The 12179-nt window shown below is 45.4% G+C and overlaps 1 protein-coding gene across 1 annotated transcript; it reads left to right on the top strand.

Moving 5' to 3' along the window:
• Positions 1–253: 253 nt before the first annotated feature.
• Alg9 (alpha-1,2-mannosyltransferase Alg9) lies at positions 254–11120 on the top strand. The gene is made up of 2 exons (XM_077686775.1): positions 254–1667; positions 7277–11120. The coding sequence occupies exons 1-2, from the start codon at positions 418–420 to the stop codon at positions 7794–7796; spliced, it is 1770 nt and encodes a 589-aa protein (XP_077542901.1). The 5' UTR covers positions 254–417; the 3' UTR covers positions 7797–11120.
• The last annotated feature ends 1059 nt before the right edge of the window (positions 11121–12179 follow it).

The following is a 12179-nucleotide window of genomic DNA, read 5'->3' as shown; positions in this document are numbered from 1 at the left end:
TCTTGGTGGTGGACGCGCGAGCTTCGCAACTAGTTTATTAGAGAACTCAGACCACTGACGAGCGCATAGAAACAGACCAACCAGGACCAACCGCGGTCCGCGTCTGTAAACATGACTTGACCTTGACAAAGACAACAAAACCTGAGCCAAATGACAGCCATAAACTACTATTGTTTGGCTACAGTTGCATAATAAACAAAAATAAAAAAGCGTATGCTTATTTGTATTGGTGTGCTTCCTCGTTTAATCCGCGATGTCAGTCTGAAGTGACAGCGGCATCTGCATCGTCCGCGACATCGCGTGTAGGCGTGCGACGTCTGCTTGTTCTCGTTGTCTGCCAACACGATGGCTATGTTACCGACGCGTCCACTTAAGTAAGCTCACAGCAAGCAAAGCTCGCAGCAAACGTGCATTGCTATGGCTCGGCAGCGTCGCAAGGAGCCGCGAGACCACCCTCGAAAGCTTCAATTGCCCGCGAAGACCCGCCAACCTGCGTCTGACGGCCAGACATTTGGGCCCTGGGCACCCCTGCCATACACAGCTTTCAAAGCTATTTTGTCTGCACGACTATGCGCTGCGGTGTGGAACAACATTGCTGACTGTGACGAGACCTTCAACTACTGGGAGCCGACGCACTACCTGATGTACGGAAAGGGCCTGCAGACGTGGGAGTACTCGCCGGTGTACGCTATTCGATCATACGCGTACCTCTGGCTCCACGCTCTTCCAGGCCTCGTTTATAGCAGCCTGCTTCAGTCAAACAGGGTACTTGTGTTCTACTTCATGCGTTGCATCCTGGGCTTCGTTTGCGCTCTCTGCGAGGTTTATTTCTACAAGGGGGTGCTTCGGCGCTTCGGGCCGGTGGTGGCTCGCTCCACGCTCGTCCTGCTCCTTTTCAGCACCGGCATGTTCGTTGCTTGCACCGCTTACCTACCCAGCTCGTTTTCCATGTATGCCACCATGGTGGCTTCTGGCGCTTGGTTTCTGGGTGATCATCGGGTCACGGTTTTTGCCACCGCCGTCGGAGCCTTGCTTGGATGGCCATTCTCGGCAGCGCTTAGCTTCCCGGCAGCGTACGACATCGTCTGCGTCAAGCGAAAGCTTTCGTCGTTTGTGCTGTACTGCGGTGTTTCACTCGCAGTCATTCTGCCGGTGCTTGTGAGCGTCGATACGCACTATTTCGGCCGAACCGTTCTGGCTCCGCTTAACATCGTCGCCTACAACGTATTCAGCAAGCATGGCGCCAACCTGTACGGAGTCGAACCGTGGACATTCTACTTCAAAAATGGAATTCTCAACTTCAACTTGGCCTTTGCAGTCGCCCTGGCGTCGGCGCCGGCGGTGCTGCTCTCGCGCCGTCTCGCTCCTCCGGGCCGCGCCGCCGACGGCCTGCTGGAGCTGGCGCCCCTCTACCTGTGGTGTGCCATCTTCTTCACCCAGGCCCACAAGGAAGAGCGCTTCTTGTTTCCCGTGTACCCGCTCATCTGCCTCTCCGCGGCCATCGGCGGCCGCGCACTCGAGGCAATCGCCGGCCACGCCGCACGCTCGCTCACGGGCTTTGCACGCCGCGTGGCTTCCACCGTGGCGCAGCGTGCCTGGATCGTCCTTCTCGTCGCCACCACGCTGCTGTCCGTGTCCAGGACCGTGGCGCTGTACCGCAACTTCAGGTGGGCTGGTGCAGTGGGCGATCTGCGCATGCGCAGGCTGCCGGTCCGCCATTCCTGGCAGGCGCCTCCCGCAAAATAAACAAAGGGGCGCCCCTCAGCTTTCTGCTTGGGGAGCGGCTGTGCTGTCTAGCACTGCACGTTTTTCTTTTTTCTATTTCGACAGCCTGTGGTGGGTTTGTACGTGCACACAAAAAAGGCTTTCCTAGGAAAAGGGCAAAGACGTTTGAAGCTGACCATGCTGCAAGCACATGGGTACGAGTGAGGGAGTAACAAAAATGGAGAAAAAGTAAAGAAAAAGGGGCGCTTCGACCACTGCAGATTAGTTGTGGGGACATGCGCCTGCTACTGTGACATTCATGTGGAAGGAACGGGCAACTGGTGGGTGTGGGAGGGACTGCAGGACCAGGATATTTTGTGCAAGAGTTCTCGGAAAGCCTGACTTTTTGGGAGGGCGTGCCTTACTGCCTTTTTCAGCTCGCTGTGGTGGCCGCTAGGAGGACCGGTACTGGAAAAAGGTCCATTGAGCCGGAATGCGCTTTACCGCATTCTAGCTCAGTAGCTGCCGTCACTATTTCTGGAGTCTCTTTAGCAAACCTAGTGTGGAAGAAAGCACCTACACAATTTATTTTGCAAGTTTTTAATTCAAAAAAGAGTTGCTGGCCAGAGCCAGTAGTGATAGATTTGCACGTGGGCGACCTGGTTAGACCAACTCCCTTTTGCGGGCTTTCAAATTCTTGAAGGCGATAAAAAAAAGGCAAAAATATGGCAAAACAAGAAGACCAAACATCCGGACCATGTGCCCTCACCTTTATTGTTCCCATTTCATTTGGTGGCCATAGGGACCCTACGTAGCGCAGTATTGCCAGCATTTACACGTGCTGAGTACTCAAACCTTGAAAGATGAAGGGAACCCGCCCCGGTGGCTCAGTGGCTAAGGCGTTGTGCTTCTGAGCCCAAGCACGCGGGTTCGATTCTCGTCCACGGCGGCCGCTTTTCTGATGGAGGCGAAAAGTGAAAACGCCCTTGTGGTCGAGATTTCGGCAAATGTTAAAGCTCCCCAGGTGGCCCAAATTAATCCCACAGAGCCTTCCACTACGACGTGCCTTATCGTCTGCGTTGCGTTGGCACGTTAAACCCCACAATCAGTGAAAGATGATGGGGGGAGGGGGGGTGCTAGGTTTCTATGCAAAGATGGAGAGAGTTCTGCGGGGGGCTTGCCATGCATGCTGTCAATGTCCTAAAAAGAAAATGGGCGTTCTGGGTTGCACTCGAATCATGCTTCCAGAGGCTGCTGTGAAATGGCTATGCTGGTGGAGAGAAATCCATTGTGCAGGGGCAGACTTGAGCTCCTTGCTTGTGTTTGCAACAGTCCTCATTGTGGCTCTCATAGACAACGAAAAGATGATGTACGAGCCTTTGTGAAGCTTTATAAAAATTCTAGAATGTTTTCAACTGTCAGTTTCGTGGTGTGCATGTTTGGATCAAATGTGATATTGAAAGATTCAAGCAATGTTGCTGCCTGTGTTAATGTTGTAAGCCAAGTGTGTTTTGATACCTTAAAGAAAAGTTTCAAAAAATTTTGAAGGAACTTGGTGTCATGTGATGGTTGCATTATGTATACACAGAGACAATATATATATGCATACATGCCTTTCTGTACACATCCTATTGCAATCTTTTTCCATACATTTAGGTTATGGGACGGTATCCTCCTGACAGCCCCACCCCTACCAGTATATAACATGCTCCTAGTGTACTGTTGTGGAGGAGCAATCATCCAGCCTCGACATCAACCCTGCTTTATAGCTTTGGAACTTCTAAGGAACAGAAACCAGCGAAAAAGGACGCAAAACACGAGGAGAGACAAGACAACGCAACCTCACGTTTTGCGTCTTTTTTCGCTGGTTTCCGTTCCTTCGATATGTACCAACTGGCCCAGCAAGCTGCACTTCCATGGAACTTCAAACTATAAAGTGGAACTGAGAACCATAAGCATCATAAAGTTCCCACTACGGCAACGGTGGTGGTCGAGACGTACGTGCTTACAAATAATTTTTTTGTTGCAGCTGGGCACACGTCATATTTTATGACAAAAGTTAGTCCTTCGTTTCGACAGGGACAAACTAGATCGAAGAGTGGTAAGCTGGCAGGTTCTAAGTGGCGCCGGAAGCGTTATTAAGGAAGTACTTCTCAAAAAATTTAGCTACACATCTGCGTCCCTGTCCTAAATGGCTAGTTGGGTCAGGGTTGCCCTTCCCTTACATCCACTCCTGCCGCTTATGAAAGAGAGGGATCCTCGAAAGGGCATGTCCTTCTACCAGTCTCTTGCAAGGAATTCGGACCTCGCTCCACTTCTCATTAACAAAAGGATCGGGTTGTGACGAAGATGCATTCTGATGTGTGTACATGCACATGTACCGATAAATTTTTACTTAAAACCAGGCAGCCATCACGGTCTGGAATAAGGTCATATAGTACACTGTGCTGAACAGCTCATGTAGAAAGCTGTAAGCGGACACTAAAATGTAAAAACTGTTTCGGTAGATCACAGCGTCAAGACTGCGAATATATGCTGCTTATTAGCAGCAGCAACCGTTTAATGCTTGTTTAGTCTGTTTAGAATACCAAACCTCGTGTTTCGCACGAGGTTTGCATGTGTTAGGCTTTTTTGCACAGCTTTGGTGTCGTGGGAAAAAGCCAACTCCATGGCTCATGCTGTGCGGTGAAACTTGAAAGTTCGCGTGTCATGCAACAGAGCTCTATTCTTCACAAGTTTCAAATATTCGAACGGTAAAACTTCAAGTTGAATAACCAATGCTGTTTGCAAAATTTTTTTAAGTTTTTAATATTCGCACACCTTTAGTGAGCATTGCCTTTGTCGTCATTTTTTTGTTTCAATCCATTGAAAGTTAATACTGACCGCTGAAGCTTTTCAGTGGTGTGAAATGAGAGTTCTTACTGCTGCCTGACATCTATTGTCTGTCTGACAAAATACTGATGAGGCAGTTCGTCAGTGCCAGCATTGGGTTGTCAACAAATCTCAGTAGAGGCAACAACGGTAGCAGTACGTTTCTTTTCATTGCAGAAGTCCCCATGTTTCTTCCCCAAAGTCAAGGGAAAATGGTTGTATACCTTTCTTTCCAGTGAATGAAGTATTCTGCTGTAGGTTACTTGAGAGTGCTTGCCATATGCACCCCAGCATGAAATCAATACTACACCTGATTTCTTTCTCATCATTTGTCAACAGTAATTTTATTCATCCAGTTCTAGTTGTTCATTACCTAGGTGGAGTGGCACATCCTTTGCATTGCAGTTTAACATTGCTTTCAATATCTTCATATTTGTCTTTATCCCTACGAGTGAGCTTTCTAAGTACCGTTCTTGAAGCAGTCATTGCAGGTATTCTCCAAGCTCATTGAACAAAATGGTGTCGTCAGCAGATCTCAAGTGGCTGAAATATTCCCCAGATAATGCTATTCCAGACTTCTCCCAATCAAGCCTCCCAGATACCCCCTTTAGACAGGCCGTAAATAATTTTGGAGATGGCGTCTTCTAGCCTGACTCTTTGCAATGGAGTCAAGCTGGAAGACTTTTTACACTTCTTACTTCTCACTCTTCTGGTGAAAAATTTTCACCATATTTCCTTTGTCCTCCAAAAGCCCGATGTAAGTTTCTTCTACTTCCTGGTATCTCAATGCTTCTATCACTGCAGCTGTATTTTCTGAATTGAACACTTTTTCTAATAGATTAGGTCTTGTTGTATTATCTCCATTTCTCAATTAACTGCTTGATGGCATGAATGTGCTTCATTAATTGGTCCAACATTTTCACTTGGTTAGTGAAATCTAGGGTGTTGCTGATATTTTTTGTTATCTTAGCAAACTTGTATACAGCGGCTTATGGGTCTGTATTAAGCTCTTTGATGTCACCCTTTCTGTTGATTGGAATGGGGCTGGCAACCCAAGGATGCGGGTTCAGTCATATGGCCGCAGTGGCAGTCTTTCTGATGGAGAAAAAAAAAAAAAAAAAGTTGAGGAGCCCTTTTGTCCTACAGAAGTGGATGGTCAGCGAAGTTCTGAACTACTCGTTCTATACCCTGCATTCCCATCTGCCGTTCCTTCTTCATGCTACACCTATTACATTTTACTGGCGGGCAGTGTCCAGTTGATTGGTGTCCTGCTATGCGCATGTTCGTGGTGTCTCCTCGAAGCTTTTGTGTTTCAGATGTTCACATGCTCTTCTCTCGGCGGGCCAGTGTGGAGGTATCTTCTTTGATCTAAAGTGGAACGTGAGCAGTTGTTTCGCATTCATTCTCTTGTTAGCTTGCTTTTTCTTCTTCTTCTCTTTTTCTTCCTCTCAGGGGACATGGGAACAACTATGCCACATTCATTCGCTTCACTTCCACCTCTTCTCTGCACATGTAGGCCATGAGAAACACCACCGGCAAGAGGCTGACAGCTTCCCTGTGAAATGTTAATGCCTATGTGTCAAGGTTGGCTGCACGTTAAAGACCCCCGGTTGGCCTAAATTAATTTGCAGCCATCTACGATGACACCCCTCATTCCCAGGTGTAGCTTCAGCATTCTAAACTCACCACATGTTAAGTTGGGTTGCCTTTTTTTTTTTTTCCATTCTTGTAGTCCTGAGGCGTGCTGCGAATAATTTTGCAGGATTTTATGGTCCAATATCTCTTCCATCCTTTAGATCCATGGTAATTCTGTCATCTCGTGCAGCATTTGCTCTCTTCATATCCCTAATTATAAATGGCTTTTCCACGGTATCTTCAATTGCTGCTGGAACATGCTATTTGAAGCTTGGTATATTAGGATACAGAGAGCTGAGAGGGTATACTGTAACCTGAAGATTGCCAAATATAGCCAGTGCACATATGCCCCACAATGGTTTCCTCATGTTCATAATAGTGAAGTGTCAAGGTTTCTTTTGAAACATTAAAAGGAGCGGTTACTTAACCTCAGTGTAAACCAAAAAGACACAAGGACTTCAGTATTCGAGCATAAGGTTGTGATAGAGGAAGACTACGCCCTCATTTATTAAGGGGGAGAGCTAATGTGTTGTATAGGCCTTTGGCTTCATTAGAATGAAGGTTTTGTAGTTCCGGCACTTTAGCGACTTGTATGCAGAAACATTGATGCCCTGTGCTACAGAATTGGTCCACTACATTACCTTTCTCATGTTAAGCGGCTAAAGGTACCAAAAAAAGTAAAAATGTTTGTAATACTGTACACTGCAGAGATTTTGGAAATCATAGTTGTTTTTTTTTCCCCTTCCAGGACTGATTAGCAAAAATACTGCATGTGCACATTTGCAGAGTGCAAGAGGCTGCAGAGGAAGTTCTTGAACTTGGCATGTTTTGTTTTGAAGTAAATTTATGAGGTTGAAATTTGAAGGTCCTTTTGGTACTTATTGATAAACTCGCACCATTTTCAAGGGGGGGAAGGGGGGGGGGGACTTCACACTTGAATGAAAATGATTGTGTTTATCGCCGCAAGCCCAGTTTTTGTTCGTTACGTAAAAACATTACGACTGCCGCGTGCGGGGAGCACGGGCTTTGAATGCTGCTACAATTGGCGCTGGTGCCTTCATTGCAGGGCCCCCATGGAAATCTACATGGAGCTTGGGCCGCTCGCCAACCTTGAGGCTGAAAGTCGTGGCAGCCAGGATGGCACTGTTGCACCATCAACTCTCTGTGTGGGCAAGGAGTGGTACCGCTTTCCTTCGTCGTTTTTTCTCCCCCTCAACTGGGAGTTGGCCTTCATTGAGTCCGAGTTCCGGGGTCAGCTCCCAAAGCCATATGCAGCTGGTGCAAATGCGACACGCATCATCCCCACCGACATGAATGATGCCAACAGGGAGGAGCGTTCCCGCTATGTGAATCCAAGCTTGTGCAACTACCTCATTGACACTGATGGGCATTCAGTGACTGCCCGTGAGCCGGACTATTCATCCAGCCCAGAGTGGGAGGTGGTCTCTTCTGTGAAGTTCTTGGACAGTAGCAAGTCCCCAGCCTATGCAAGATCTTTCTATGTGCCGTTTGTAACAGAACGGCAGTGCTCGTACGTCAACTACTACCTTCTCAAGCGCAAAAATACAGCCACAAACAACACTTAGGCATTTTGTATTTGTAGAAAGCATGAACCTGTTGTAGAACTTGACCTTGAGACGCTTTTATTCGGTCTCTATCAATTACTCGCTTGTGCGAGTTTAGAAACATATTGCAATGTAGCTAGCTGCCTGAAGAATTGTGAAGGAGCCCTAAGGGTGCATTTCTAAATGTACCTAGACTTGTTATGTAAGTAATGGTTGTAGCATTCAGTGAACACTTGTTCTGTGGCATGCATAGCTAAGAAAAGTCAGAAGAACAATTCATTGATATGTGGGAACTACTTTTGCAACCAATGAAGATTAACTATGATGCAACCTAGTAAAGCTTACAACTAATTGCAGTCTATGCAAAAATTTGAACGAAAAATTAACAGGTACATGCTCTACAAGTATCAGTCCAGGTGAACTGATCCAGGTGCCATATCTGCCAGAAAACCAATCTTCAGTGCCATATAAGCTGTTGTCATCAACTGTTCAAACTCTCAATATAACTAAGACCCATCTATTTACATACCTTAAACATTCCATGCACAAAAATAAAAATCAAATTTTGGAGGGGAAGAGGAGGGCCATATTTACTCGGTAGGTCAGATGCATTGTTGAGTATATTGCCTATATTTAAGACTGTTACAAAAACATTGTGGATTCGACCCCAGTACTTACATACTACCATAAGGATAATGAGAACTGCTAGGGTCTGCCGTGATTTAGTCCTGTGGCCATTTACGGCGATTCAGTGTGCAGGTTCGAAACTAAGATGTGATGTAGATGCCGTATGACCAGCTCGCTTACCCAGCTTATTGCTAATAAATCTGCGGGTGCAAAGACCAACAGTTAGCTTATGCTTTTTTTTTTTTTTTTTTTTTTTTTTGCGACAACAGTCTTAATTCGGGCTACTTAATGTGAGCATTTTCCTTGCCTGCAGTGTCTTGAAGTTAGTTTTACTGTTAAATATGTGATAATGTAAAATCCACCCAAGTTTTACGATCTATTTAATTTTGTAAGCATGAGTACAAACTTTGTACATATGCCTGCAATCACCATGACCTGAAATATTCTGAAGCTAGAGTAGCCTTCTAGTGTGTGACTGTTAACAGTTGTTGCTCAAGGTGTAATTGTGTGTCTACATTTTTTTATTTATGGCCTGTCTTACATGAGTGCCCAACATCTTGTTTTTCAACCAAAATGGGGCGAAGCGCTCATTGTGAAACCACTTCTCAAAGACATAACCTTGTGATGGATGAAGGGAAATCAAAGTGAATTCTTGTTGTTTTCAAGTGTTTCTTGATATACCATATAGTTGCAGCGTTCTGCATGTGTACGTATTTGTATGTTTTTGTAGGCATGAGTGTGTTTTGGCATATGTGTGCACTCTTTCCATGGCAATTAGACTGTCAAAAACAAAAAGCTTCTTTGAAAGTTAGCCAATCTATTGAGTGAATATATTTTGGTCCTCCACTTCATTTCAGGCTGTCTCACTGCCTAACTCTGGCAAACGAGGCAGACTATATATTTAATGCTGGTTGCATCTAGTCACGAACACCACTTTCTTGTTTTCATCCGCCTTGATTTGGGCAGCTTATTCTTTGTCATCAAAACACACTCTTTTTTTTATTATAGCTCATGTTTGTAGTAGGCTTTGGACTGTTTGTAATCTAGCTTTAGGCAAAGACACTGTAGTGGTTTAAGGACAAGTCAGGCATGTACAGCTCTCAATGATCAGTTGGAAAAGCTGCCTCCCACAGGCAGATCGGATTATCGTTTCCATGCGGTCTCAAGTACCCGTGGGATACTGCTGTGATGTGTGAGAGGGCCTCTGTTCCACTCCCACCAGTCAGAGCAGGAAGCTATGCCAAAATAATGCAAATCGGGTGAAAATAGCAGACATCTGTGAGGCTCATCGCCCTTACGAAATTAAAGTTCCTGGATGACTGGCCTTTTCTCTATTAAAGGTGCTAGACTGGGTTATCAGTAAAGTTTAGTAAATTACAACCAGCACTCAGCCTTTAAGACTGGGTCTCTTTGTTTGTCACTTTCAGACTCGCTGCAAGCTCCCCAAAAAGCAATCCGGCATTCATTTTTCACATAGATTAAGATGTGGGGAATTTTTGAATGACCTATGGACTATCCAGAGTGAGCCCGAGGCTGATAATTGAAGAACCCCACCTTTTCCTGTGCCATAGTGTATGTGTACCTGTGGGATCCCACAGATACATTTGCAAACTGCAACAAACCTGTAGACATGGCATTGTATGTAAAAAAAGTACTTGATCTAGTAAGAGCTGCTGTAGTCATGGTGAAGACATGCATAGGGCTATTAAAGGGTTCCTACAAAATTCACAAGCTCTATACCCTGTCATAAAGAGTAGGGAGAAGTTCTTTATTTTGGAGGGTTACTAACACATGAATGCAGTGTCTCCTGAGTTATGAAGTCGGATGAGGTGAAAACCAGTAGGATTGGAATACTTAATTGAGATTTGCTGTTGACATCTCGTGGTGTGATTGTGGAGGGGATGTGCATTCAAGGCCTGCATATGGAAGGCATAGTGCTTTGCAAATGTGAAGATATGGAAGTTGCTGAGCAGCCAAACAGTCAAACAGATCTGCTTCGTATGTAGTGGAATAATGGAAGAGGTAAATTAGTATAATCTAACCAGGACAGAGAAATTCTGCAAGGAATTAGTACATGGTGGGCACAGAGGAAGCACACTCAAGTAAAGATCAGTATCTTCTCTATGTCATTAGAAGAATAATACGCAACTAGACGTGTGCAAATATAAAATTTTTGTCTGTGAAATGAATATTTTAAAACCAGAACATCTTTACTTTAGTATGTATAGAGCTTCAAACATAGCAACAAAAAGAAAAGATAATTTGGGCAGTCAGGACTTCACACTTTTTTTATTTGTGTACGAGTGCTCAGTGAGAAAAAGAGCACAAGAAATGATAAAAGATTAAGGCAGGACGGGTAAGCAGTGTTGAAGAAAATTTGGCAGACAGTGCTGTGAAGAAATAAGAGCTCCTAAACATGCCTTACGTCTTGGACCGGTTGCAGTCCCTCCAGTCACTGAAAGAAAGGCTTGATTTAAGGACATGCTAGTGGCTGGAATGGCGAGGTGCATCGTTGCAGCAGGAATAGCCAGCAGGCAGCAACTCTTGGTTACTCTGTTGTGCACCACTGCTGCGTGCTGCCCACATCGAGCTCTGTCATGGTTTCAGCCGACCGGAACTGATTACTCCAAAGGACCGTCCCTTCCTGTACCCATTCCTCCCTCTTTCACCTAGCGGCCTAGGAGCCTTCTTTCTATCAATAAACTCTGTTCATAATCACTTGCTTGTGCTGCTGTTGATAAAAATGTCTCGTTTCAGTTTTTACTTTCTAAGTGTGCAAAGCTGTCCACTTTTGTTCATGTGCCCTATGGTTAGAAAACCCTCATTGTGTGCCATTTTGGTCCTGCCGACTCGCATTCCCATCCTCACCAATTCATTTGAAGTCATTAAGGAGCTGCAGGTACATACTTTCATGAACACATTGACTCAAGATATTTCTCCTATGCTAACATCTTCAAACGGAACGGCAGTCATGTTCGCAGTTGGTGGGTTGTCCAGGCCAAGAAAATAGGGTTGTTGTAGTAAATATAGGGATAAGAAAATAGGGATACAGTTGTAGTAAATATAAATACCCCAGAAAGTGAAGGAGAACACAGTCGCACAGATAGCCGAATTGATAAGGCATTCGAGATCTAATTGAAAGGCGTGGGTTCGGTCCCCACTCTGGGCGCGTGTTTTTCTTTCTTTCTTTCTCACGTAATTAATAAAAAAAATAATGTAACGTCACTAACGGTAAAAAATAGTCTAACCATTCCCCTATGCCTTCTTTGGCGTTGTAGACTGCCGGCATTTCTTTCTGTATTTCCTAACGAGCCCCTCATTTCCAAACCCTGTTTTCTTGCGAAAGCTTAGCGAGGGCCTCGGTTCTGGCAGCCTTGATGCCAAGGTAGCATAAGAGGGTTTCCCGCCAGTTACCCGCTTATGACAGGCTGTAGACGTTCGCGTCACGCCCCGGGGGTTGAAAAGAAGGCCCCCTTCTCCCCGTGTAGTTTGAGTGGCGCTGGCTACCACCCTCAAGCGTCAGATACAGTTGTAGTAAATATAAATACCCCAGAAAGTGAAAGAGAACACAGTCGCCCAGAGCCGAATTGGTAAGGCATTCGAGATCTAATCGAAAGGCGTGGGTTCGGTCCCCACTCTGGGCGCGTGTTTTTCTTTCTTTCTTTCTCACGTAATTAATAAAAAAAATAATGTAACGTCACTAACGGTAAAAAATAGTCTAACCATTCCCCTATGCCTTCTTTGGCGTTGTAGACTGCCGGCATTTCTTTCTTTCTT

The sequence above is a fragment of the Haemaphysalis longicornis genome, unplaced genomic scaffold (assembly GCF_048455015.1).
Source record: "Haemaphysalis longicornis isolate Haplotype H1 unplaced genomic scaffold, Haemaphysalis longicornis Haplotype H1 scaffold_1, whole genome shotgun sequence".
Lineage (NCBI taxonomy): Eukaryota > Metazoa > Arthropoda > Arachnida > Ixodida > Ixodidae > Haemaphysalis > Haemaphysalis longicornis.
The sequence above is the reverse complement of the archived record's forward strand: the minus strand, read 5'-3'. Positions and strand labels throughout refer to the sequence as shown.

Coding starts and splice junctions, on each gene's coding strand:
- Alg9 (XM_077686775.1), top strand. CDS start 418: ATGGCTCGGCAGCGTCGCAAGGAGCCGCGAGACCACCCTCGAAAGCTT. Junction 1,668..7,276: donor GCGCTGTACCGCAACTTCAG/GTGGGCTGGTGC, acceptor CCTTCATTGCAG/GGCCCCCATGGAAATCTACA.